We start from the raw sequence: 25,933 nt of genomic DNA on the forward strand, positions 1-25,933 counted from the left end.
GGAGTCCCTAACTGCAGAGGTTTGCTGACAACGCTGAGACTTCACTAGACTTAGAGAAAATTAATATTCTAAAAGGTGGAGGTGTGAGCCCCTGTTGACTTACTTGCAGCGCAAAATTTGGTTATGAAGATGCAGAATATTACCAAAGAGGTGCTTAGGTCTGGCTAGTTACAGATGCTGGCGAAACATCAGAAAGAAACTGCTAGAACATGGCCACATAGCCCGAAAAACCCATAAATTAAGTAATCTTAACTGTTTGCTGTGTACCTTCAAGTCAGTTCAATTTACGGCAACCCTTTCATGGGGTTTTCTTGACAACCAGTTTTGCATTTGCCTTCCTCTGAAGCTGTGTGACTTGCCCAGGGTCGGTCAGTTTCCATGGTTGAGCAGGGATTCAAACCCTGGTCTTGAGTTGCAGTCCAGGGCTCAAACCACTACACTATGCTGGTTCTCCATAGTGCATCTTTGCCATAAAGTCATGTTTTCCCTGCCTTGAATGGTCTGTGTATCCCTCATTCTGGTCCTTGGAGCACCCCATCTTGGATTAGGCATGCTTTCAGATGATCACTGCCCTCCTGACCCAATCCTCTAGCTCCAATTTCCTTTGGCGAGGGAATGAGAAGGCACCAGCAAGCCCATGCTTCAGTGCTGTGACAGATTTCTGCCCTGAGGGGGGCTATGATTCTCAACAGAACTATAAATAAGTAGAGTTACAGATGTATATGATAAATTAATTTTAGAAATAAATCTATGCAAGTAGTCAGTGACATATATACATATAATAAATAGATTGTCCATAGTTTTGTTGCACTAAAGGCACAACACTGAGCATGGATCTTACTCACTTCAAAGGTCATCATTGGTGTAAACAAGCAGATAGCAAAAGCCAGAAGTGTTTTAGCAATACTGTCTTCACCAGTATTTGGAGTTCAGTCTTTTTTGTCTTCTAAAACTTTCTACCACTCAAGAGCTGAACACAAGGGTATGGAATTCTTCATGTAGCAAGTGGGACATTAACATAATAGTTCTGGGATAGTAAAAACCAGAAGCATTTGTATTTTTATTATATGAGGAATTCTGAAGGGGGTCAGTTTTGACAGTCATGTTCTGTTTTTCTTCACCACTGAACTGACTTCAGGTCACGCCTCGCTCTGCTTCTGAGTCCAAGGTTGCAGGTGCTTAAATTAAACAAGGCCCAGCTCTGGAAAACATTTTATTGCAAAAATTGTACAAGAAATTTTGAGGGATAGCAGAATACAAGGCATCTGGCATTCGTGTCCAATCCCTCTTGCAAAATTCCTTGCCCTTGTCTCTCCTCCCCCCTTCCCTGTGTAATAGCACCAGCGTAAAGATTGTCTTCAGGGTAGCATTGACACTCTTATTCACTTCACCTCCCAAAGGCAGCAGCAGTCCAGGGGTTTAGTCCTTGCATTCCTAGTTCACATTACAAAGGTTTTCCCCAAGCCCTCCCACTCCCATGCTTTTAACAACCTAGTAAGAGTTGGCATAGCAGGGATGTTAACTTGGGAGGCAGGAAATCTTTGGTACCTAAGTGAAATATTGAGGTTCACTTCACTATGCTGAAATGGAAAGGGTTACCAACGGCAATCCTGCTTGAAACAGAAATAGTGGGATTTGGTAAACCTGCTTGGTTTAAGAGTGCATGTTAGTATCGGTTCCATCTGTGGAGGGCTGCTTTTGCTTGAATCATCTTTAAAAGCAATGCTGCCAGTTGTGCAAGGCACACAAGAAGGTGGCAATTTAAAGCCAAGGCAGACAACTGCAGCCTTCCAGATGTTGTTGGACTACAGTTCCCATTAGCTCTAGGCAGACTAGGCATTAGTGAGGGATCATAGTTCTCATTAATGCTACAGAGCCCAGGGCTGTAAAATGGGTTATCGCCTCTTCCCCACCACCACTGTAGGCCTCTAAAGAGACAATACTACTGGTGACAGCTTCATGCTCAATGGCACAGTCTTTTCAAAAATGGTTGGAGTGTGTAGTTTTTTGGGAGGACTACCATATCCCTCCATTTGTGGGAAGGAGGGAGCTAGCTGTTTGTCCTTCAAGGCTCCCCAGCTGCATATGGGGGCTTATATTAGGGACTGATCTCCTGACTTGGCCCAGAGCATATATCAAGTCCCAACCAGTGTGAGATGGACTAGCCAACTGCCTCTGGTGACCTCCAGAAGGTGGATAGGATAGAGGACAATTTTGGTACCCCAGAACATACACTGACAATGGAGGCTGCCATTTGGGCTGGGGCACTTCTACTGTGCGAGTGTGTCATACCCTCAGTTTACACAGAAGTAAGTCCTATTCCCATGAAAATGTGCAGAAGGATTGCAACCTTAGTGAGAGAATGGCCTGCAAGCACCAGTTCACAGAAGGTACATATCGTTATTTCCCCCTCCCCTCCCAATTTCTACAAACAAACCAACAAATGCACCCAGCCATTTCACACACTACAACTCATCCCGCATTTTGTCTCCTTTGGGCCTGACCAGTCGGCCAATGAAAAGGATTGAATTGGTCTTATTGTCCTTGATGAGGAAAATGAAAGGGTGGTCGGCGTAGAAGAGCTTTGGGCTTTTCATCTCTTCCCGGCCATAGATGTCCCCATCAAAGGGGTTCCCTTCCGTGTCCCATTCCAGAGCCGCAGCGTGGAAGACGTTGGAGAGGTAGAGATCTTTCTTGCCGGAAATCTTGGAAAGGTCGGCTTTGTTTTTGTCAATGGCTTCAGTTAAACCCAGATCAGCCAAGTGTTTCTAGAAGCAAGTGACAGACACATTGCAGAGTCAGAAACCACTAGGAAGTCAAAATATATGTAAAAAAACATTGGCTAAGATCCCAAATCCTCAGATGTAGCCACTATAATGAAGCTCTGTCATAATCGGGGTGACCAGATGTCATAACTGCAAAGGAGGACAAGGCACATGTAGGACATTCAAGAAAAATGTAGGACATTGTCAAATAAAAGCTAAGCACACTCATGTAAATACACATTCATTTTATATGTGAAGTCAAAGGCTTTCACGGCCGGCATTCATAGTTTTTTTGTGGGTTTTTCGGGCTATGAGACTGTCTTCTGGAAGAACTAGGAATAAACTCTTCTAGAACATGGCCTCATAGCCCGAAAAACCCACAAAAACCTTCATTTTATATGGTTTATTTACAGCTGTATTATATATATAGTGCGGTCGTGTCATACGCGGGCGCCCTATACGCAGCTTTAAGCTTACCCTGAAAGCTGTGTGACAAGCAGGAAATGGTGCGTATGCCTGCCATGCATGCATGGATGCTTCTGCACCAGACCCCATTAGTTTCAGTGGGGCTCAAGCATAAATGGAATTTGCCTTACGCAGGGGGCGGGGGTCCGGAACAGATCTCCCTCATAAGACAAGGGCACACTACTGTATTTTATTATGTACTGAACAATATTTTTTCTGATGAACTTATCTTTGTTAAAATGCCTTGTTGGCTTGCAATATATTTACAGAACGCTGATCAGAACAAATGCTAAATGTTGCTTTACTAGCAACAAAAGTTTGACTGAATCTACATTTCCACACCTTCAGGAAAAAACACTTTTTCTCTCTCTTTCTTTTGCCCCTCTGATGCAAGCAACAGTTTTTCTGTAGCGATTAAAGAATACAGTTGCAGGCTAAACATTTTGCTTCTGTTTTTTGCTTGAGAAAAACTAACAAGCCCTTTGAAGCAGCAGGGGGCAGTAATCAATCTTTTTGGCTACCTCTTGCTTGCCAGACAGGTTTTATGGCTCAAAACCAGTTGGTCATTCCTCCCAGACCTCCCTGTCAACAGGTGGTACAAATGTAGGATATGTCCAGGAAAAGGAGACCCTCTGGTCGCCCTAGTTATAATAACTACTATGTCCACAATATGTTCAGCACCATGAATACAGTGGGCCCAAGTATCTGCAGGATCCATATCTGTGGATTCACCCAACCATGGATTGAAAAAAGCAGTGCCGGGTGTCTCATTTCTTCTCCCAGCTTGCATCATCTATGGTGGCCTTCTGAGGGGACTTTGGCCGAAGCTGTTTTGCTGCAAAGGATCCATTGAAATATGGCGGGAGGGAAGGGAGAAGAAAGAGGGCCACTTTGAGCACACCCTCCAAGGACTTACGGTAAGCTTAAGCTAGATGGAGGCTGCAGAGCCACCTTGGAATCATAGAACAAAATCAAAGAGTTTGAAGAGACCTTGAGGGCCATCCAGTCCAACCCTTTGCCATGCAGGGACCCACAATCAAATCCAGCTTCCTCTTAAAAACCTCCAAAGAACGAGACTCTACCTTACTCCAAGGAGGTGTCTTTCACTGTCAAACAGCTCCTACTGTCAGGAAGTTCCTCCTAATGTTTAGGTGGAATCTCTTTTCCTGGAGCTTGCATCCATTGCTCTGGGTCCTATTCTCTGGAGCAGCAGAAAACAAGCTTGCTCCCTCCTCAATATGACATCCCTTCAAATATTTAAACAGGGCTATCACATCTCCTCTTAACCTTCTCTTCTCCAGGCTAAACATACCCAGATCCCTAAGTTGCTCCTCATAGGGCATGGTTTCCAGACCCTTCACCATTTTGGGGTGGAGTCTCTTTCCAAGGCAGCTGACAGCCCCTTTGCCTCTAGTTGTCAGGGTGGAGACTTGAGCATCCATAGATTTTGCTATCCATATTCCCTTGACATGGAAACCACCCAGACACCCCAGGCTCCTTTAAGCTCTTCAGCAGAAGGCCAGCATTGCCCATCCTATAGGAGAAGGAGATCCATCATCCTGAAATTCTTGAGTTCAAAGCTGCTGTAAGGAGGAGCCAGGAATCAACTCACCTGCAGGTCATGGCTGACTTCCAGGCTGACCTTGGGCAAGGAGATGGCCACCGCCCTCTGCTTGAACTTGCCCAGCCAGGTTTTCAGCTGCTCCCGGGTCAGTAGCTTCTCCAACCGCTCCAGTGTCTCCACATGGTTTGGCATGATGAAGATCATGCTGGAGAGTTTGTGGGCCAGTGGCATTTCCACCATCTGCAGCTTCTCTGCCTCATCCTCATAGTAGTTGTACAATCCTTTGGAAACCAAGGAAAACAGATCAGCAGCTGTGCTGATGGGAAAAAGGCTGGTGAGGATGAGGGATTTCCAGTCTACCCCATGTCTGTGGTCCACCAGATGTGCTGGGTTACAACTAGGTTTGGCTGGTTTAACCCAAACAACTAATGAAGGCAAAACACTTCTGGTTTGTATAATTATTATTATTAAGCCACCATGGCACAGTGGTTTGAGTGTTGGACTACGATTCTGGAGACCAAGATTCGATTCCCAACTCAGCCATGAAACCCACTGGGTGACCTTGGGCAAGTTACACTCTCTCAGCCTCAGGGGAATGCAGTGACAAACCTCTGATCAAATTTTGTCTAGAAAACCCTGTTTTCACTTTAAGGTCACCATAAGTTGGAAATTATTTCAAGGCACACAACAAATGTCATCGTCGTCATCATCGTCTGGCTATTATTACTATTTTCCAATCCTCTTACCAGAACAACGATAACTGAATTTAAACATTTAGCTGTTCATTGACAGTTTCTCATTATTAGACCAGTATCCACTTTATTTTTCAGTTAACCTTGTGACATTGTGGGAGGAAAAGAAAAGAACTCTTTCAATCATGTTTCTTACACAGAGTGGACAAATATTAGTGGGAATGCTGAGACCTAAGGCATGTGCTGAACCATGGTAGGTCAAACCATGGAAAAGTTAGCTGGGGGGAAATGAACTCTGAGAGCTGTGGACCAGAAAATAACTTTTCCAAGCTCAATCAAGAGTAGGATTTGCCCCACTTACCTGTGCGATGCATCATAGGAACACCAACTGTGTAGGACCGGGTTACCATAAAGCCACGATTGTCCACCATCTTGTGATGGAATTTTTCATCCCAGTGAGCTACAGAACCAAAGAGAAACAGCAGAAAAGAGTGGAGACTGTCATTATCACAGAGCTCAGCTGAAAGACCCTCTATGAGCTAACTAGACTTGTCACATGTCTATCAACAGTAGGCTGAACAAAAACAATGGGTTCCTGGGACTGGCACACCGAACATACTGTAACACTGGATACTCTTACCCTGTTTAACATATCTCCTTTCTGGTTTCCAGCCTGCACAGACCACATTCCAAACTGGATCTTCCTTCCAGCCTTTGTCCCTCAACAACCATTGTTAAAATTGAACTTGTCACCCACAAGTTTTGCATTTCCATGGCTAATTCTAAAAGTCCTTCCTGGGCACCACTTTACTCCATACATCTCAGGAAGTAGACCAAGTCTTCAAAAGCTTTGGTTCTTCCTGGGCACCACTTCACTCTATGCCTCTGAGGAAGTAGACCAAGTCTATGAAAGCTCACATTACTTCTTTTGCACAGTTAGTCTCAAAGGTGCTCCAAGGTCCCTTTCCATACTCATATTCTAAACACGCATGGCTAAGTCTCTAAATTCTATCTCCAAAGAATGTATTTCCAAGTCAACGATACCCCACCCAATGATACCCATTGACTTCCACTTACGCTTGAAGAACATGGCATTGACAATCAAGGCTCCATCTGTCTTCTCCACATCCTTGGTGACCTCTGGCAGTTTGCCATCGGTGGTCTGAGAAGCCCACTCATTGATGGACTTCAGGGCGCTCCGTTTGTCCCGGAAGTTGATCTTGGAGTGTTCATAGTTGTAATGCTTTTTGCTGTTCTTCACAAAGTCATCGGCAAAGTTGATGGAGCTGGGACCGTAGAGGCGGTTGCCGATCTTCCAGGTGACATTTCGGGCCGTGGAGTTGCTTACATCGCTCAGAAGCTCTGCCAGGCCGCTGTGTACATAGTCATCATTCAATTTATCAGCACTAAGCAGGGCCTTGGCTTGGGAGGCAGTAGTAGCCTTGCCTCCAAGAGACACCAGTCCCAAAGAAGATGCAACCACAATAGGAGATACCAGGATGTTCTCCATATTCTTATCCTTGGCCATCACATGGTAGAGGTTGAAGGCCAGAGTTGCACTACGGTCAGCCAAGGTGTTTGCCTTCTCACTCAGCTTCTTTTCTTCCGAGACGGCTTTCTTCCCAGTAGACTTCTTGCCATCAGGAGGGACGGCGGCAACTAGAGCAACAAGCGCTAGGAGTTTGATCAACCACATGGCTTCCATGGGAACTGGGACCAATCTGGATCTGTAAGAAGCAAAATGGCTGATCAGACAGAGAACAATTCTCTTTTCTTCGCTGTTTCTCCAGTAATGGAGACTGGCCATGTGTTACAGTGCCATACCATCCTGAACATGTCTAGGGTCCATTTCCACTAAAAAATTATATCACTATGATTTTGCTTTTAATGGCCATGGTTCCATCCTATGGAATTCTGGGATTTGTAGATTTGTGAATGCATTGGCTGAGAATTCTAAATGTCTCTTTCTAAACTGCAAATCCCAGGATTCCATAGGACTGAACCACAGCAATTAAAAATGGAACGACTGTACTATAATTCTGTAATGCAAATGGGCCCCTCTGGTTTTGAAAGCTAAACTGGGCCAAGCTTGAATCAGGACTTGCATGAAAGACCTCCAAGAAATTCCAGGGATTGTCAAGTCTTGCTCCATAAGAATCCTGCGTAAAAAACCTGCTGCCAGTCAGAGCTGACAATATGGATTCTGACGCAATATAGGCACTTTCTATGATCTGTGAATACATTTCTTCCCTCTTTAAAATGTTAACACCATCACACCACCTTGAATGTACTTGAAAGGGAGGAGCAACCCAAGTTTAAGGAGGTCCCATCCTTATCGACTGGGAAAAGGCAATCAAAGCACCCTTGACAGATGGCCATCCAGCCTCTGTTTAAAAAACGTCAAAGGAGGAGACTCCACTATGCTCTGAGGGAGTGTGTTCCATTGTCCTACAGCTCTTACTGTCAATAAGTTCCTCCTACTGTTTAGGTGAAATCTCTTTTCCTGTAGCTTGCATCCGTTGTTCCATGTTCTAGTCTCTGGAGCAGCAGAAAACAAGCTTGCTCCATCCTCAGTGTGACAGCCCAGAACAACTCTGCTTTAGTCTCTGGAAGAAAGTTATATTGGAGAACCTAGAGATTCCTAGAGCAAACATATTAATCAAATTTGTCAATAACTGAAACTGCAAAAGTCAAAGCCACAAATGTGGAGGGCCACCTGTACACAGACAGGCAGAGGAAGAAGAGGCTACTCTCCTTCCAAAGACCGCCAGAGGGCACACTTGGATTCCCTGGAATTTCTGAACATTTCGGTTTGGATTTAGCTATGCAAATCACAATCTCTCCTTTCACTTGAAAAACTGAGCAACCATTTGAGAACCACTGCACCACGCCATGCTGCCTCTCCTCTTCAAATCAACTCTGATATAGGGTTTTCTTGGCAATATATACTCAGAGGAGGGTTGTCACCATTGTCTTACTCTGAGGCAGAGAGAGGATGACTTGCCCAAGGTTACTCAGTGGGTTTCCGTGGCTGAGTTAGGATTTGAATTCAAATCTCCTGGAGTCCTAGTCCCAACACTCAAACCACTACACAGTACTAAGTTGTCTGCTGGAAGACAAAGGATATGACTTTCTGGAAGCACACAGATTACCCAAAATCATACTACATGCTGAATCTCCCTTACCTGAAACGCTTGGGACCAGAAGTATTTTGCATTTTGGACTTTTCCAAATTTTGAAATATTTGCACATACATAAAGAAATATCTTGGAGATGGGACCCAAGTGTAAACACAAAATTCATTTATGTTCCATGTTCACCCTGAAGTGCAATAGCGTGAAGGGGATTTTGTAAACAGCATTTTTAATAATTTTGTGCATGAAACAAAGTACACTCATTCCTCCACATTCGCTGGGGTTAGGGGCACAGGACCCCAGTGAATGTGGAAAAACCACAGGTAACAAAAACACTATTTTTTACCTGAGAGAACACCTTGTAGGAATCTCTAGATCCTCTGGTGCAACTCTATGGTCAACCTCTGCCAGACATTGACCACAGAACTGCACTGGAGGAGCTACAAATGCTTAGTGGGGTATTCTCTCTAGGAATCTCTAGGTCCTTCAGTGCGACTTTTTGTTAAAGTTGACCAAAGAGTTGTACTGGAGGACCTAGATATTCCTAGAGAGAACGTATTAATACAATCAGGAAATAATCAAATCTGCAAAAGTCAAGCCTGCAAATGTGGAGGGACGAGTGTACCCTGAACCATTGGAAAGGAAAGGTGTCGCTATCTGAGCCACCCAGATGGGCAATTCTGGAATATTTTGGAATTCCAGATACAGACTCAGCCTGTATTTTTTAAAGCAACAACAACAGCAACAACAACAAAAAACCTTTTGCATCCATAACTAAACTGCTCAGCACTTCTTATCCCGCTGCTGTGTCTAGTGTGCATTTTTCTCCTATGATGCATCCCAGCCGGTTGCCAAAAACTCATCAGCCAGTATTTTGGGCTGCCTGCCAAGGGTGGGGACCCAGCTCTGTTCCCTGCATGCAATGGAAAACAGTCCACCAAAGGGAATAAAAGCAAGGGACGGGAAGTGCGAGTGCCCCTCCCAGCCCCAGCATGCCACGCAAGCAGGGCTTGCCACAAGCAAGCACACTCTGCAGTTAAAATCTCTGCAAATTACATAGCCTCCAGCACAGGTTTGCATTATAGCTTTGTGCAACACCAATAGTTAAAACTCTCCTTGGCAGAAGTGAGGAGTAGAGATTAAAGAGGCAAAGGTTTTTAAATTTAGAAAGTTTTCATTCCAAGTCAAAGATTTCCTGTGAGACAGGGCGAGGGGTGTGTGCATTGCCCTCCAGATGCTGTTGGACTGCAGCTCCCATTAGCCTGAGCCAGCCTAGCCAACACTGAGGGATGCTAGGAGCTACAATCCAACATTTAGTACAACGAATTTTGATCCTCCAGGTTGATTGGTTTTTTGACTTCAACTTCCAGGATTCCTGGCCATCAGCTATGGCTGCGGCTTCTAAGAGTTGTGGTTGAAAACATCTAGAGCAAAGTATAAGAAACAATGATCTAGAGCAGTGGTTCCCAAACTTTGGCCCGCCAGATGTTTTGTTGGACTTCCAGCTCCCACAATTCCTGACTGTTGGCCAAGCTGGCCGGGGCTTATGGGACTTAAAGTCCAAAACACCTGGAGGACCAAAGTTTGGGAATCACTGCTCTAAATCATTGTTTCTTATATTTTGCTCCAGATGTTTTCAGCTACAACTGCATTCCCATTTCTGCAGTTAATGCTCTGATAGACATGCCAATCATGGAGCAGATACGCAAAATCTGTATTTTATATTGTTTTAAGGTAGTGGCGTTTTAATTTGGTACTTTATTCTTTTTTCACTGTTTATTATTAGATTCTAATTCCTGTTGCGAGCTGCCTTGGGTCCCATTTGGAAGACAGGTAGGTTGTACATTAATGAAATCAATAAATAAAACGTACAGAAAGGCATGCAAGGTGGCTGCAATTTGGAAGAATTTTTTTTTAATATGTTCTCATTTGCAGCATCAAGTTGACAGTATGGTCAATTCAAAAGTGCGACAAATTGTCACTGGGGTAAAGCTATTGCTCTTTGATAATCGACTTGTCCAATTCCCTTCAGATTTTCCAGGCTGTAATTCAGAGAACTGCATCGAACCTTTGTCTCTGAAAAGTGCTCTGAAAACTTCAGCTGGTCCAAAGATCTCCAGCCAGATTGCTAACTGGGGCTAATGTTGAGGTGGAATCTCTTTTCCTGTAGCTTGAATCCATTGCTCTGTGTCCTAGTCTCTGGAGCAGCAGAAAACAAGCTTGCTCCCTCCTCAACATGACACTCTTCCCAATATTTCATAGAATCCTAGAGCTAGAAGAGACCCCCAAGGGTCATCCAGTCCAACCCTCTTTTGCCATGCAAGAACATTCAATCAAAGCCCTCCGACAGATGGCCATCCAGCCTCTATTTAAAAATACCCAAAGAAGGATACTCCATCACTTTCAGAGGCAGCATATTCCACTGTTGAAGGACCAAATTTTGAGAACCTCTGGACTAGAGCTCGCTAACAGAGAATCCTAAGTTCCTCCCCAAACAACAGATCCCAGCATTCCATACAATGACGCCACAGCAATTAAAGTGGCCTCAAACTGCTATAATGGTCCGACGTGGATAGGGCCATACAAGCATGCCTTCAAAATCATGTATTTCTATCCTCTCTGTAACACAAAGGATGGGTCCCAAAATTCATAGTACAGTGGGTCCTTGGTATCCGCTGGGGTTTAGTTGCAGGATCCCCCGTGGATAACAAAATCCATGGATGCTCAAGTCGCGCACTGAATATAATGGCATAGCAAAATGGTGTCCCTTATATGAAATGGAAAATCAAGGTTTGATATTTGGAATTTATCATTTTCAATCCGTGGATGCTTAAATCCGTGGATAAAATATCCGTGGATAAGAAGGGCCAACTGTCCAGTTAGCTTCAGGATGTGGCAAAGTTGCATACTTCTTGTGTTTTTATTTTTTAATTATTATTATCATCATTTTTTCTAAAGATACCTGGAAACTTTTTCTTAGTGTGGTCAACGTTTCCCTTTTTCATTCTGAAAGAAAACAGATAAATAAGATAGTTCCCTCGAAAATCCAAGTTTTTCTTCTTTTTCTTTTCCAGAACAAAACAACAGGAATGTCTCAGCAATTTACAATTACATCTACAGTCAGCCCTCCGCATTTGCGGCTTTGGCGGATTCGGTTAATATGTTATCTCTAGCTCCTTCAGCATGACTCCTAGAGAAAACATTACTCTAGACCTTTGTAGGTCCTCCAACGTGACTCTATGGTCACTTTCACATCAATACCAATCTTACATTGACCATTTTGTATTTTCACATTTTGTAATGGTAAGTGTCTACAAGCTGAGATCTTTGCAGTATTTGACTACTGGAAGATCTCATCGTTTTAAAGAATGCGGGAAACAGAGAGAGCCAATCATAGTTTAACACGGCTAAGCCTCTGGGGGTTTCAGCGAATAGAAACAGCCCAAGGGATGGATTTTGTTCCAACCGTTTTGCATAGCTCCACCCACTGCCACGTGGCACAATGTGGGTGGGGCTTCAGGGAAAGTGGGCAGGGCTACAGCACTGTGGGTGGGGCCAGACACAGCAGCGGGACACTATGGTCCATGCATTTGGGGAAAAGGCTTGGAACCATTATTGGAATTCAAACTCGAGTCTCCCTGACTCAAAATGCTTGGGACCAGATTTCAGATATTGGAACATTCGTATATACATAATGAGATACTGTATCTTGAAGATGAGACCCAAGTCTAAACATAAAAAGTCACTTATGTTTTATATACATCTCGTAAACACAGCATGAAGATAATGTGAAGTCGAAAGCTTCCATGGTTTTTTGTGGGTTTTTTGGGCTATGTATGGCCATGTTCTAGAAGAGTTTATTCCTGACATTTCTCTGAAGATGCCAGCCACAGATGCTGGTGAAACGTCAGGAATAAACTCTACTAGCACATGGCCACAGAGCCCGAAAAACCCACAAACAACCAATAGATATATGTTTGATGGATGTTTTTAAGTATGTTTGAAGTTGTCCTCTTAAAGTGAAAATCAATAAAAAATTTACAACTAATAATAATAATAATTTGTGCATGAAATAAGTTTGTATATACTGAACCATCAGAAAAGCAAAGGTGTCTCAGCCACCCTTGTAGACTATGTTGGATTCCGGAGTATTTCCGAATTCCAGATAAGGGAGACTTAACCTGCACCCTTATTCTTTCTTTCCCTTTTTAAAAATATCTGATCCAACGGGGCTTAGAAGTTGCAAGCTATTAAATTTGGGGTGCCACTCCTGGGATGATCAACCACAAAAAAAGTTTTGACCCATCCGCTTAGAAAGTAGAGAGCTACCGATTTCAAATTATAAGAAGGAGGAAGAGCATCTTGTTGACTTACAAATGTATTTCAGCATTAATTTTCAAGAAAAAATGGGCTGCAGCCACAAAAGCTTATCCTGAAATAAACTTAAACGGTGCCACAAGCAAAATCACCTTTTCCTTATCATCATCATCATCTGCATTTACACAGAGCCTTTTCCATCAAAAGAACCAAGACTCAAAAGCAACTTACATATTAAAATGCATTTATACTTAAAAACATACAAATTTATTTACATTAAAATGGAATCTTTTTTTCCTTCTCTTTTTTATGCTGGAAATGATTTAACACTGTGACCTCTTGGAAAATTGCTTTTTAAAAAAATATTAAGTGCAGCCGCCGCAGTTTTATCCATGCAATTGTTCATTTCCATGCATCTAAGAATATGGCATGCAAAGAGTTCCTCTATTTTTCTGACAATTCTTGCAGCATGGGCCATTAAAAAGGGGGGAAACCCTCAAATGAATGGGTAAATGAATAGAAGGGACAGAAAGAAAGGAATAGAAAGAAACTGACCTCCCAGGGATCATCCTAATGGTCCCAAAGAATGTGTCTTCCTTGACTTACAGTAAGTTGGAGCACAGTATTAGTTAGTGGCATAGTCCAGTCCCTTCTTTCACAGCAGCCCCCTCCCAACGCCACGTCAGCAAGGCCTGGGCTAAGATGCCTTTCTTTTTATAGGCCAGCAGAAGATGTCTCTCAGAGAATTACAGCATTGGTATAGAAATCAAAATAATTTCCAAAAATTGCTCATCTAGGAACGCACACCAAATATTGCCTGCTGCTTATGGAGCACAGCTCTCCGTATCTATGGATTCTTGAAAACGTTTCTTAAAATATATAGTCAGCCTTCCTTACCCACGGATTTTTTATCCACAGCTTGAAAATACTTTAAAAATATGCAAATTCCCATAGGCAAACCTTGATTTTGCCCTTTTATATAATGGACACCATTTTACTGTGCCATTATATTTAATGGGACTCGAGCATCCATGGACTTTGGTATCCATGGGGGGTCCTGGAACTAAACCCCAGCGGATACCAAGGGCCCACTGTATAAATTCCCAAAAGCAATTCTGCACTTTCCCATTTCACATATGGGATACCATTTGACTATGCCATTGTATTTAATGGGACTTGAGCATCCACCGATTTTGGTATCCTGGAACCAATCCCCAGCGGATACCAAGGGCCCTCTGTATTTACACAAGAGCCTGGGAATGGCTAAATTTAGCATTTTGTGCAATTTAGTTGCATTTGAATGCCGGAAAGGAAAAGGAAAACAGGATGCACGTATGTGCCTTCGAGTCGCTTGCCAACTTATGGCTTCCCCATGAATTTCATAGGGTTTGCTTTGGCAAGGAAGACTCAGGGGAAGTTTTGCAAGTTTGACCCTCAGTCTAAAACATAGCTTACAGCACTTGGCATTTGCTGGCGGTCTCCTATGCAAGTACTAACCAGAGCTGACCCTGCTTAGTTTCCAAGATCAGAAGGGATCTGGTACCTTTAGGATATTTGGGCCTATATGTGTGTAGTACCTTCAAGTTGCCTGTCATTGATGGCAACCCCATGAATTTTTCCTAGGGTTTTCTTAAGTAAGGAATACTCAAGAGATGGTTTTGCCAGTTCCTTGCCTACACCAACTGGTATTCCTTGGTGGTCTCCCATCCAAGTGCTAACCAGGGCTGATCCTGCTTAGATTCCAAGATCAAACAGCATTGCATGCCCTGAGGATGTGCAGGAAATTACATGCAGAATATACTGGTACTCTGCCAAATGTTAGCTTAATAACAACAACTCCTTGTGCATTTCCTATTGTTTCTAAGGCTGTGTTAACACCCTGGTGAGATTTTCTCCATTGTTCCTCCTGCCGCAGGTATGAGAACTTGCATTCCTTTTCAGAGATACTTTTCCCCAGTCTGTCCTGGAATTTGGAGTTGAACACACACACACACACACACACACACACACACACACACATTCTTTGGCTTTCACAGTCTGATACTCCCAAGACATGGAAAAACTAATTTTCTAGAGGAACAAAGGACCAGAGAGAGCCAGCCTGGTGTAGTGGTTTAAGTGGGCTCTGGGAGACCAGGGTTCGAATCCCTGCTCGGCCATGGAAACCTAGTGCAGGTCACACTCTCTCAGCCTCAGAGGATGGCAATGGCACCCCCCCCAAAAACAAATCTTGCCAAGAAAATCCCCTAATAGGGTCCCCATAAGTCAGGGACGTCTTGAAGGCACACAACAAGAACAACAAATGGTGATGGTGCAGGTTTGCATTTTAGGAAAATGGTGGCATTTAGTATTTAGATAACTTTACACAACGAGAACTTACACACTCTTTATTCCTTCCGGGATCTTGTTTCCTTCCAGCTTCTCTGCCTATTAGTGGAGCTCTAGGCTCCCATGGTAAAAAGGAAGGCCAGGAATAGCTTTTAGACAGAAGCAGGGAGTCATAGAACAGACTTTTTTGGATTTCCCCAGCCTGAATGGAAATGCACAAGTTGGAACTGGCCTTTCAGAGACTAGCCGAAACCTTCTGCATTTTGTCTGAATCCACTCACGCCTGTAAAGCATTTCAGAAAATACAGTAATCCCTGATGCAATAGCAATGTTAAGCTTTGCTTAACAAAATTAAAACCAAAAAACCCTATACAGTGAGTGAAAAGAACTATCACATCTTGCTCAAATCTCTCACACTCTACAAAAGGATCATGGAGTACCTTTGAGACTGAGAAAAGTTTGTAGCATAAGCTCAGACTCAGGAGGAATATTCTACACTGTAGAAATAATGCAGCTTAACACCACTTTTAGTGCTGTAGTTCTGTCCCATGGAAATCCTAGGATCTGTAGCCTTAGTTGCAAAGTCTTTAGACTTCTCTACCAGAGAGTGCCAGTGCCTCACCAAACTACAAATCCCAGGATTCTGGAGAATGGAGCCACAGCAGTTAAAATGGTGTCTACAATCTACATTTCTACTCCTTCAGATCCATGGAGTAGAGAACCTCTGGACCAAATTTCTTTCTCCTAAAGGGTGCTGCAAGATTCATTCATAGAGTGATACAAGGAAACACAGCTATTTCTTTGAAAATAATCCCTTACCCTCATTATTCATAATTATTTTGGATATGATATTTATAGATATTTTATTTTAGCCATCCAGGCTCTGAAGGAGACCAAAATCTGGATGCTGTGATTTGGGGACGCCTACACTATAGGATCCAAGTACAGATGCATGTGGTGAAACTATATGGAAGCTTTCTGATGCAACTGACAGCATGGCATTGGGGTCTGAGCATTGTTTGACCACTCTGGAGGCCAGGGTTCGATTCTTGGCTCCCATGGGGAAGTCACACTCTCAGCCTCAGGAAAAGGCAATGGCAAACCTCCTCTAAACCAATGTTGCCAAGAAAACCCCATGGCCTTAGAGTCGGCTTAAGTCGTTAATGACTTGAAGGAACACAACAACAACAACAACAACCAATGCAGACTTCACATTTATGAAGAATCTCGTTTGGTTCCCTGGGATTTTCTTCTAATTTAGCTTTCCTCTAAATTCAATGACAGCAGCCTTAAGTCATTTGGGTCCCTTCCAAGACAAAGAATACCAAACCTCTAAATAACAGCCAGGAGGCACACTTTAAGTGGATGAGATAAGACTTCTCCTGCCTTCCTGGCCTGTTGGTCCTTTGATGCAGCAATAAAACATAGAAAAGGTTACCTTTTGGACTAGGATTCCTCATCATGGGAGTTGTAGTAATCTCACAGGGGATGAGTCCAACTTTGTAATTCTAATTTTTTCTAAAAGGGGATACTTGTAAGTCCAAGAAAGAAATGTTCTGGAGTCGTGCTTCAAAAAACGCCATCACCCAAAAGGGAGTTTGCAAGTCCAAAAAGGTAGCTTTCTAAAGTTCTCTGCAAGCCTTCCTCCTTAAAATTGCTACAATTCCTATCTTTTACATCTTGGCAAGCACACATCCATTCGATTCTCTCTTCTGCAACAACTCCTTTCCAGCTGCATTTGGAAAAATGGCTGATCCCCCCTCTCAACACTCCAGCCTTTCCAGTAACCCCAACCCAACATTTAGCCATGAAGACTATCCAAGGGCTATCCAATCCAGGCCTATTCTGCCTTGCAGGGAGACACAACCCAAGCCCTCCCTATGATAGATGGCCATCCAGACTCTGTTTTAAAAACTCCAAAGAAGGAGACTCTGCCACGCTGGCCAAATCACTGTTCACTACATTTTAAGGCAGCAAATCTCTCTCTGTGGCATTTCCCATATATACTCGACTATAAATCGACCTCATGGTCGTCAAGGGCAGGCTTTGGGGCCCAAATTAGGTATTTTGCTATGGCCCATGGATAAGTTGAAGGTAAAATTTAAGGGCACGTAACAAAGGATGTAAAGGGCGATGCAAAGGAAAACAAAGACCGTACAGAATTCCAACAAATGTTAACTGTTTGTGCTCAGACTAAAAGCTGGAGAGATGAGATAACAGAGGAGGGTTAGTGCTTCCAGGACAGATTCTGTTCTTGCCTTTCACCAGCGTATGGTTCCTTTTTAAAATAAGTATTAAAGAATAGTACTTATGTGAAGTCAAAGGCTTTCATGGTCAGCATCCAGAAATTTTTTGTGGCTATGTGGCCATGTTCTAGAAGAGTTTCTTACTGACGTTTTGCCAGCATCTGTATTTTATAATGCTGTTGTTTAGTTTTATAATGGGGGGGGGGGGGGGGGGGGGGGTAAAGGGATTATGTAATTTTTATTTATGTATGTATTGTATACATTGTTGATGTATTTTATTGTTGTAACCCGCCTCAATCCTTTTGGGAGAGGCAGGCTATAAATAATAATAATAATAATAATAATAATAATAATAATAATAATTATTATTATTATTATTATTATTATTAATAGTACTTCTATTGACCTGTGAATGAGCCAGCACAGGTTTTTGGGGTCAATTTTTTTGACTAAAATTTCTAGACTATACATGAGTATATACAGTGAATCCGGTCTGAAGTTCCCTATCGCCAACATGAATCTGGATCAATACAGAGACGCCTCCATCTCCTGAATGGTGGTGGCAGGATCTGAATCTCTGAAGATGCCAGCCACAGACACTGGCCAAGCATCAGGAATAAACTCTTCTAGAACATGGCCACATAGTCCAAAAACCCCACAAAAACCTATTTTCATGCAATGTTTTAGGTTGCCTACTTAGGTTCGCAACACCCAAGGCCCGCTATGCCCCTTTCCCTAGTCTGACTTCTTCTGGCACTGCAGGGAGTGGAAGTAGAATTGCTCTTCTCCAGCCATCTTTTCACGCTGCTCCAACCAAAAAGGTCCGGCTCCATCTAGCTGGGAAGGTCAGGGCTGATGCTGACCAGGAATAGCCCTGGGAAGGAGGCCAAGGGTGTCCCCTTTCCTCCCTCTAAAGCCCCATTTCATGTCTCTCAGCCTGATCTCCTGCAGAGCCTGGGGCTCCTTCTGAGCCTCTTCTGCTTCCACAAGGGCATACTTTTGGGACTAGGACTAGTCCCAAGTGTTAGGACTAGGATTCGGAGTCCCAAGTTTGAATTCTTGCTAGGCCATGGAAACCCCCTGGATGATCATGGGCAAGTCACACACTCTCAGCCTTAAGGGAAGGCCATGACAAACCCCCTTCTGAGCAAAGCTTGGCTGGCCTTTGGGTTGTCTTACATCAGAAACACTTTGAAGGCACTCAACAACAGCAAAATAGCAACTGATGCATTAAACCGAATTGAGTTAGATGGATTAAAGCAGTGGTTCCCAAACTTTGGTCTTCCAGGTGTTTCGGGCTTCAGCTCCCAGAATCCCCCGCTAGCTTGGTCAACAGACAGGAATTCTGGGAGCTGAAGTCCGAACCATCTGGAGGACCAAAGTTTGGGGATCACTGGATTAAACTATCAATCTGAAACAATTTGAAGGCAAACAGCCACTGCTGGGAAACTTACCAGAGCGACTTACTGGGCAGTGGATTTCAGATATGGAACCCGCTTGGGCAAGTCACACTCTCTCAGCCTCCTCAGGGAAGGCAATGGCAAGCCCCCTCTGAACAAATCTTGCCTGGAAAACCCCAGGATAGGTTTGCCTTAGAGAGTCTCCATATGACTTGAAGGCATGCAACAAAAACAGGTAAATGCCCTTCAGGCCAAGGGTCTACTCTGGCTGGGAAGGAGCAAAAGGGAGTGTGGCTGCAGGATGGGGATCACCAAGAAGCATCTACACTGCAGAATTAATGCAGTTTGATACTGCTTTAACTGCCATGGCACAATGCAAACGAATTCTGGGATTTGTAGTTCTGCGAACTACTGAGCCTTCTCTGCCAGAAAGTGTTGGTGCCACAACAAATTACAAATCCCAGGCTCCCATAACATGGAGCCAGCGCAGCTAAAGCAGTGTCAAACTGCCTTAAATCTGCTGTGCAGATGCTGCCAGGGTCCTTGCTCCCAATCCTAAATCCCTGAATTGACTTGGCCTGGGAAATAAGGAAAGCTGGTGGAGTGGTTTGAGTCTTGGATCCTGGAGCCCAGGGTTCAATTCCCCACTGGGCAAGTCACACTCTCTCAGCCTCTGAGGCTAGCAATGGCAAGCCCCCTCTGAAGAAAATTTGCCAAGAAAACCTCAGGATAGATTTGTTTTAGGGTTGCCCCAAATCACAAAAGATTTGAAGGCCCCCCACAACAACAAAACTGAAACCCAGCTGGGAGGGGAGGGGATGATGGGAGTTGCAGTCCCCAAGAAAAGTCACAGTTGAGAGTTGTAGTCTCCCCTTCCCCCATCTCCAAATCCCTAAAAAGAAACCAAGGATGCTTTCAGAGGCCCTTTGGGTCCTCTCCCAAAAAACAGGGAAAGGGAATGAATGGGAAAAGAAAGGAAAGGGAAAAAGAAAATGGAGAAAAAGAGAAAGGGAAAGTTAAAAGGGGGAAGTTAAAAAGGGAAAGAGAAAATAGCGAAAGGGAAAAAAGAAAAAAGAGAAAGGGGGGAAAAGGAAAAAAGAGAAAGAAAAAAAGGGGACAAAGGGAAAACACAACAAGCCAACAACAAGAAAAGTGGCGTCAAACCGGAGCCAAACCCAGCTCCCCTTCTGCAACTCTGGGGCTATCATCCCTTGTTCCATCCAAGCTGCTAGGAATCACTGGAGAGAGGTTTAAGTGCCCTGGGCTCAAGCAACTCCAGTTCCCAGAATTCCATAGCCTTGAGCCCAAGGCTCTTCAAGCGGGGCCAAGGCGGGTGAAATGCTCCCGTCTGGCTGCAGCCTGAGAGTCCCTTTGCCTCCCGAGTCCCAGTCTCACCTTCCGAGGCTCCGGGAGAGAAAGAAGAAGAAGAAGAAAAGAGGACTCCAAAAGAGGGCAAGAACTAGGCTCTCGCTCTCTCTTCTCTCTCTCTCTCTCTTTTTTTTTTGTGGCGCCGGGAGGGGGGGGGGTGGATATATATATATATATATATATATATATATATATGAGAGACTTTGGAGAAACTTCTGGAAAGTTGGGAGGAAGAGGAGGAGGAGAGAGGGGGAAAAGGAGGAGTGGAAAAGGGTTTGCAAAGGATCGCCTTTCCAGCGCTGCCAAACCTGGTCCTAAAGGCAGCCGGCTTCTTCCTCCCTCTGCAGCTTGGGCCCCCTGCCTTCCTTCCTCTTTCCTTCGCCAGCTGGACCAGGCGTCCTCCTTTTCCCGGACGTGTCCTACTTTTCAACCCGGAGGAAGGGCGAGATGTCCTCCATTGGGAGCATCACTAAGCAGCATGCATTTTCCTTCCCAGGAACGGTTGGAGCTTTTCTTTGATCATGTCCTCCATTTTCTGTAATGTCCTCCATTTTACAGTGCCTTCTCTTCCTTTGCCAGGAGTCCACCTTTTCCAGGACAGGCCCTACATTTCAGCCCTCTGTCCAGGAGGAATTCCCAAATGTCCTCCATTTTGAGCATCCCTAAGAAGCCTGGATGTGGCTTCCTTAAGAGGCCTTTGTTGGCTTCCAAGGTGCTTCTAGAACCCTGAGCAAAGCCAATACTTTACTAGTAACGAACCCTGGACTGGGTCTACATTTGAATCATCGCTTCCATTTGTCCATTGGGCTGTAAGAATTGCATCATCTCCTCCAATATGCCATGGCCTAACATCTTGGCTGCCCGACACTCGCCAAGCTCTGGGTTCGAATCCTGTCTGCTGCTGCTCCATTAGAAGGGCCCATTCGAGCCCCCTGTTTGCAGCCAGGACCGGCTGCCAACTAGACCAGTTTCTCCAAGAGGAACAGCAAATATGGTTGAATTCAAAGATATATAGCCATGTGAGTCTCTAGAGTCAGTATATAGAGAGATCTTGTTGCACATTTGAGCCTAACTGGAAGAAAGAGGTTGGCAGCATGAGCTTTCCTAGGACTTTATCACACAGGAGGCAAGCCCCATTAAATCAGCATTAAATCCTTTCAATATCGCTCAATAACGGGTTGGTTTTCACATTGCCATTATCCTGTGAATAAAGTGGCAAAACCATGATTATCTTGTGGATAGTGGCAAAATTGCACCACTTTTTGTTCACGGGATTTCGTTGCCGATGGGTGCAATTTTGCTGCTTTTTATTCACGGGATCATGGCGCCGGCGCATGGATGTCACACAAAAACCAACCCATCGTTGTGTGATATTGATGGGGCTTAATGCTGGTTTAATGACGCTTTCCTCCCGTGTCCCTAGCCTTCAGTCGACTTCCTCAGACGCATTTGGACAAATACAAATGTGGTGTTATTATTCAATGGGCTTCTTAGTGATGCTCAAAATGGAGGCCATTTTGGAATGTTTCCTGGAGAGAAGGTTGAAATGTAGGACATGTCCTGGGAACAGAGGACATCTGGCTGCCCTTCCCATGCACTCTTTTGCTCACTTTCGCACATCCTCTTCCCCAGATGATCTTTTTCTCCTCTCTCCCATTTCTCTCTTCCTCTTGTGCAGCAACATGCACAATGTCTCTCACACCACACACACGGTCCTACATTCTTCCTGGCCCACTCACACATAATGCACACACTCTCCCATGCACTCATAAATACATTTGCACACAATTGCCTCTTTTTCTCTCTCTCACACACACACAGTGTCATATATTCTTAAACACACAGACAGACACACACACCAAGTCACACATTTGGTCTCATACACCAAAACACTTCCCCATACACTCATAAGTACATTTTCAGACAATTCTCTTTCTCACACCCGCACCCACTCTAAAGTACATTGTCACCCAGCTGTCTCTCTTTCACACCCACCCATCCACATACACTGTCATACAGTCTTCTCACTCACACACACACACACACAACTTCTGTCTCATACATTTGCTTCCACAGACAAAAACACTCTTCTGCACACTCAGAAATACATTTGCACACAATTGCCTCTTTTTCTGTCTCTCTCACACACAGTGTCATACATTCTTAAACACACAGTCACACATTTGGTCTCATACACAAAAACACTCTCACACACTTATAAATACCTTTTCACACAACTCTCTTTCTCAAACATGCACCCACACACACTTTTGAATGGTCATATCTTCTTCCTGACACACACACACACACACACTCTCATAGGAGTTTATCACATGGGGCAGAATTGGTAGTTTAAACAGTGATTAACCCATCAAATTTGCGCAGATTAAAATGCAATTCAAATGCAACTAAAACGTGATTAACATTTTCACACACAAGAGCCATTATTCCGGGAATAACCAGCGAGTAACCAGGCCATAAACAAGCAAATCCCGTGAATGGTTTGTTGCTGTTTATTGCCTGGTTAGCCATGGGATGATGGCACTTTAATCGCTTTTCACCACAACGTCATGTGAAATGAAAACAATTAGCGCAATTGTGCGATCATCACGGGATAGTCCCAGGATAATTGTGCTTTGAACGTGATGTCGAGTGAAAATGTTAATTGTGAATGCGCAATTTTGATGGGTTAGGCATCGTTTATATTTCCAATTGTCCCTGTGTGATAAACTCCATACATTCGGTCTCACACACAAAAATGCTCTCTGACACACTCATACATTTTCACACAATTATCTCTGTTACACACACACATAGAGTCATAGAATCCTAGAGTTGGAAGAGACCGCCATCCAGTCCAACCCCATTCTGCCATGCAGAAAATCACAGTTAAAGCATCCCCATTGACAGATGCCCATCCAGCCTCTGCTTTAATAATAATAATAATAATAATAATAATTATTATTATTATTATTATTATTTCTATATATCCTGCCTCTCCCTACAGATTGAGGCAGGAGAACAGCACAAGTACCTCCAAAGAAAAGACCTCCAAAGAAGGAGACCCCACCACTCTCCATTGAGGGAGTGTCTTCCACTGTCGAACAGTTTTCACTCCTCCTTTTTCTATGTCCAATCCTGCTTTTCTTACAGTACTTAAGCGGAATATAAATAAAATAAATTATATTAGTATGTTCTGCCTATAAGTTGAACAGAAAAGGTGAACAGATGCAGCCTTGCCTGGCTCTTTTGCCAACTAGGAACCACTCTTGTTTCTCCAAACTCTGTTCTACCAGTAGTCTCTTGTCCTAAGCACAGATTTCTTATGAGGACCATCAGATGTTGTGGCGCTCCCATGCCCTTAAGAGCCATCCTTAGCTTTTTGGGATCTATGTAGTTTTGGTGATCTATGCCGTCAAACGCTTATTACTTCTTTAGAAATTCAATAAATGAATGAATAAATAATTTATGGCCTGTATAAATAGCTTTTGTTTTGAATTTGCCAATAATCCTCCCTTCATCTCCATTTCTGGTGTTGCATCCCATCATCCTGTTTATTTCCCTGTAGGTGGTTGTGTGTGTGTGTGTTTTTGTGCCAGTTTCTCAGCAAGGGCTGCCACGGCTGTAATAAGCAGCTATTATGAGGAACAGATGAAACAAGCAATTTCACTCGCAGCAGGATACAAAAGATGGGCTGTGGATGTAGGCATTGCCATCCCTGTTACATACTGCAGTAACCATTAGAAAAGGCTGGTTGGAGACTATATGAGAGGAACAAATCACAGGCTTGCAGGCTTGAACCTTTTTTCAGTATTGTAGCTGGGTTTTTAAAATATAATTTGGGCTGATGAATTCAAAAAGCACGATAAAATGTTGCACTACGCATGCAGTTCTTTCACAAACTCAATATTTTTATCAATTCAATCGTCATTCAGTGCAGATGCCGGTGCAGTTTCTTTTAGCGCTTTTAAATGGATTTGTGTGTTTCAAATCAGCGAATTCAAGTCTTTTGAAAGTCTGTTAGAACCCAGTCATGAAACCCACTGGGTAACCTTATGGGTCAACTTTTTGACACGGGTATATTCCGTAGTTATTCCTTTGCTAAACTGTAAGATGGAACAGTGTGGTGTGCAATATGCATTTCCTTCTGGTTTTGGTGGGATTATTTTTGTCTCCCTGCAGGAACTCTGAAAAAAGATCAGTCTTTGGACTATGAAACCCTATCATCGGAAATTTAGAAACCTCTCCTCCTTACAATCTCCTCCTCCCTCTCCATCTAATCCCCTTTGGCCTGCTTCAGATGGTCCAGCGTGGCATTTTTGGGGAGGAGGAAGGATGCAAATGGGGGAAGAAATGCAGAGCTGGGAAACCACGCATGCTCCCTGCTCACATATTTCTCATGTTTCAAGCAATTGCACCAGAAATGTGCAGAGCAAGGATCTTTGTTTTCTTAAAGTGGCAGCTCTAGTCCGTTGAATGGTTATTTTAAAACAAGAAACGAAAAAGGAATTTGTCCCCAGCTCCCATGCAATTCCCTGTTGCATTCTCTTGGTATTCAAGGAGCAAAGGAAACTTTGCCTTCAGATCATTTCTGACTTTTGGTGAAGCGATGCTTCCACAGGGTTTTCTTGCCATGTTTTGTTCAGAGGAGGTCTGTCATTGCCTTCCTCAAGACTGAGGGCCTGTGACTTGCCCTTGGACTTGCCTACGCTGGAAATCAAACCCTGGTCTTCAGAGTTGCCAACCTAGTTGCCGACCTAGTCCTGGCTAACTGGAGTAAATATCTGCCCGAGGACCTGAGTGTTTGGGTTGATATGGCACAAAGTAAATCAAATATCGTATGTGCATCTGGAAATGACCTCTCCAGTTCTGGCCAACCGTGAGCATGAATCTCCCTTCCTTTATTGGTTTAACCATGCGGAAGGCAATTCATAAAACCACACACAATGCCCTCTTGCTTTCATGCCCTGAAGGAAATTCCTCTAGTTCTATGGGATGAAAACCAACCGCCTCCAGTTGTTCATCTCCATCTCTAGGACAGATTCAACTAAACATTAAATACAGACTGAACATTAAATACCTTTTCAGTTTGATTTTTTTTGGTACTGTTTTGAATTGCTTTGTGTTGTGTGTGTGTTGTTTGTCTTAAAGTCAGTTCCGACATATGGTGAACATATCGTGGGATTTTCTTAACAAGTTTCTTCAGAGCAGGTTTGCCATTGCCATCCTCTGCGGTTGAGAGAGTGTGATTTGCCCAAGGACACCCAGTGGGTTTTCTTGGGTGAGTGGGATTGAACCCTGGTCTCCAGAGTCACAGTCCAATGCTCAAACCACTGCATCACGATGGCAATCTTGAATTGTTTTAGAGACTTTAAAGTCAATCTTACTTGTATGCGACCCTAGTATTTTGAGATATAGGGCAGGCTATAAAGGTACCATGTTGTTGTTGTTGTTGTTTAATGGGAGATGGAATTTGCTGTATTTTTATCCTGATAGCTGCCTTTTGAATATTTCTATGCTGTTTCAAAGCAGTGTTTTTAACAGGACTGCTCATTTAATTTTTGAAGTTTAATTTTTTAAAGAAATGTTTGCATTATAAATTGCATATCCTTTATAGCCAAGGATGCTGTATCCACAGGTGCAAGCATCCATGG

At 43.6% G+C, this 25,933-nt stretch overlaps 1 protein-coding gene across 5 annotated transcripts; it reads right to left on the minus strand.

Annotated features, from left to right (window-relative positions):
* Positions 1-1,200: 1,200 nt before the first annotated feature.
* On the minus strand, positions 1,201-20,387 carry SERPINH1 (serpin family H member 1). 5 transcript variants are annotated; one of them, XM_042459211.1, is made up of 6 exons: positions 20,307-20,345; positions 11,583-11,626; positions 6,564-7,213; positions 5,848-5,946; positions 4,843-5,075; positions 1,201-2,768 (listed from the first exon to the last, which is right to left on the minus strand). In XM_042459211.1, exons 3-6 carry the CDS (start codon positions 7,189-7,191, stop codon positions 2,466-2,468), a joined length of 1,263 nt encoding a protein of 420 aa, XP_042315145.1. In that variant the 5' UTR covers positions 7,192-7,213; positions 11,583-11,626; positions 20,307-20,345; the 3' UTR covers positions 1,201-2,465. The 5 variants fall into 5 exon arrangements, with proteins under 5 accessions (XP_042315145.1, XP_042315144.1, XP_042315146.1 ...); XM_042459210.1 differs by lacking the exon at positions 20,307-20,345 and adding an exon at positions 16,704-17,548; XM_042459212.1 differs by lacking the exon at positions 11,583-11,626 and having other exon boundaries at positions 20,307-20,387.
* Positions 20,388-25,933: the final 5,546 nt, after the last annotated feature.

Source organism: Sceloporus undulatus, chromosome 3 (assembly GCF_019175285.1).
Source record: "Sceloporus undulatus isolate JIND9_A2432 ecotype Alabama chromosome 3, SceUnd_v1.1, whole genome shotgun sequence".
NCBI classification, from domain to species: Eukaryota; Metazoa; Chordata; class Lepidosauria; order Squamata; family Phrynosomatidae; genus Sceloporus; species Sceloporus undulatus.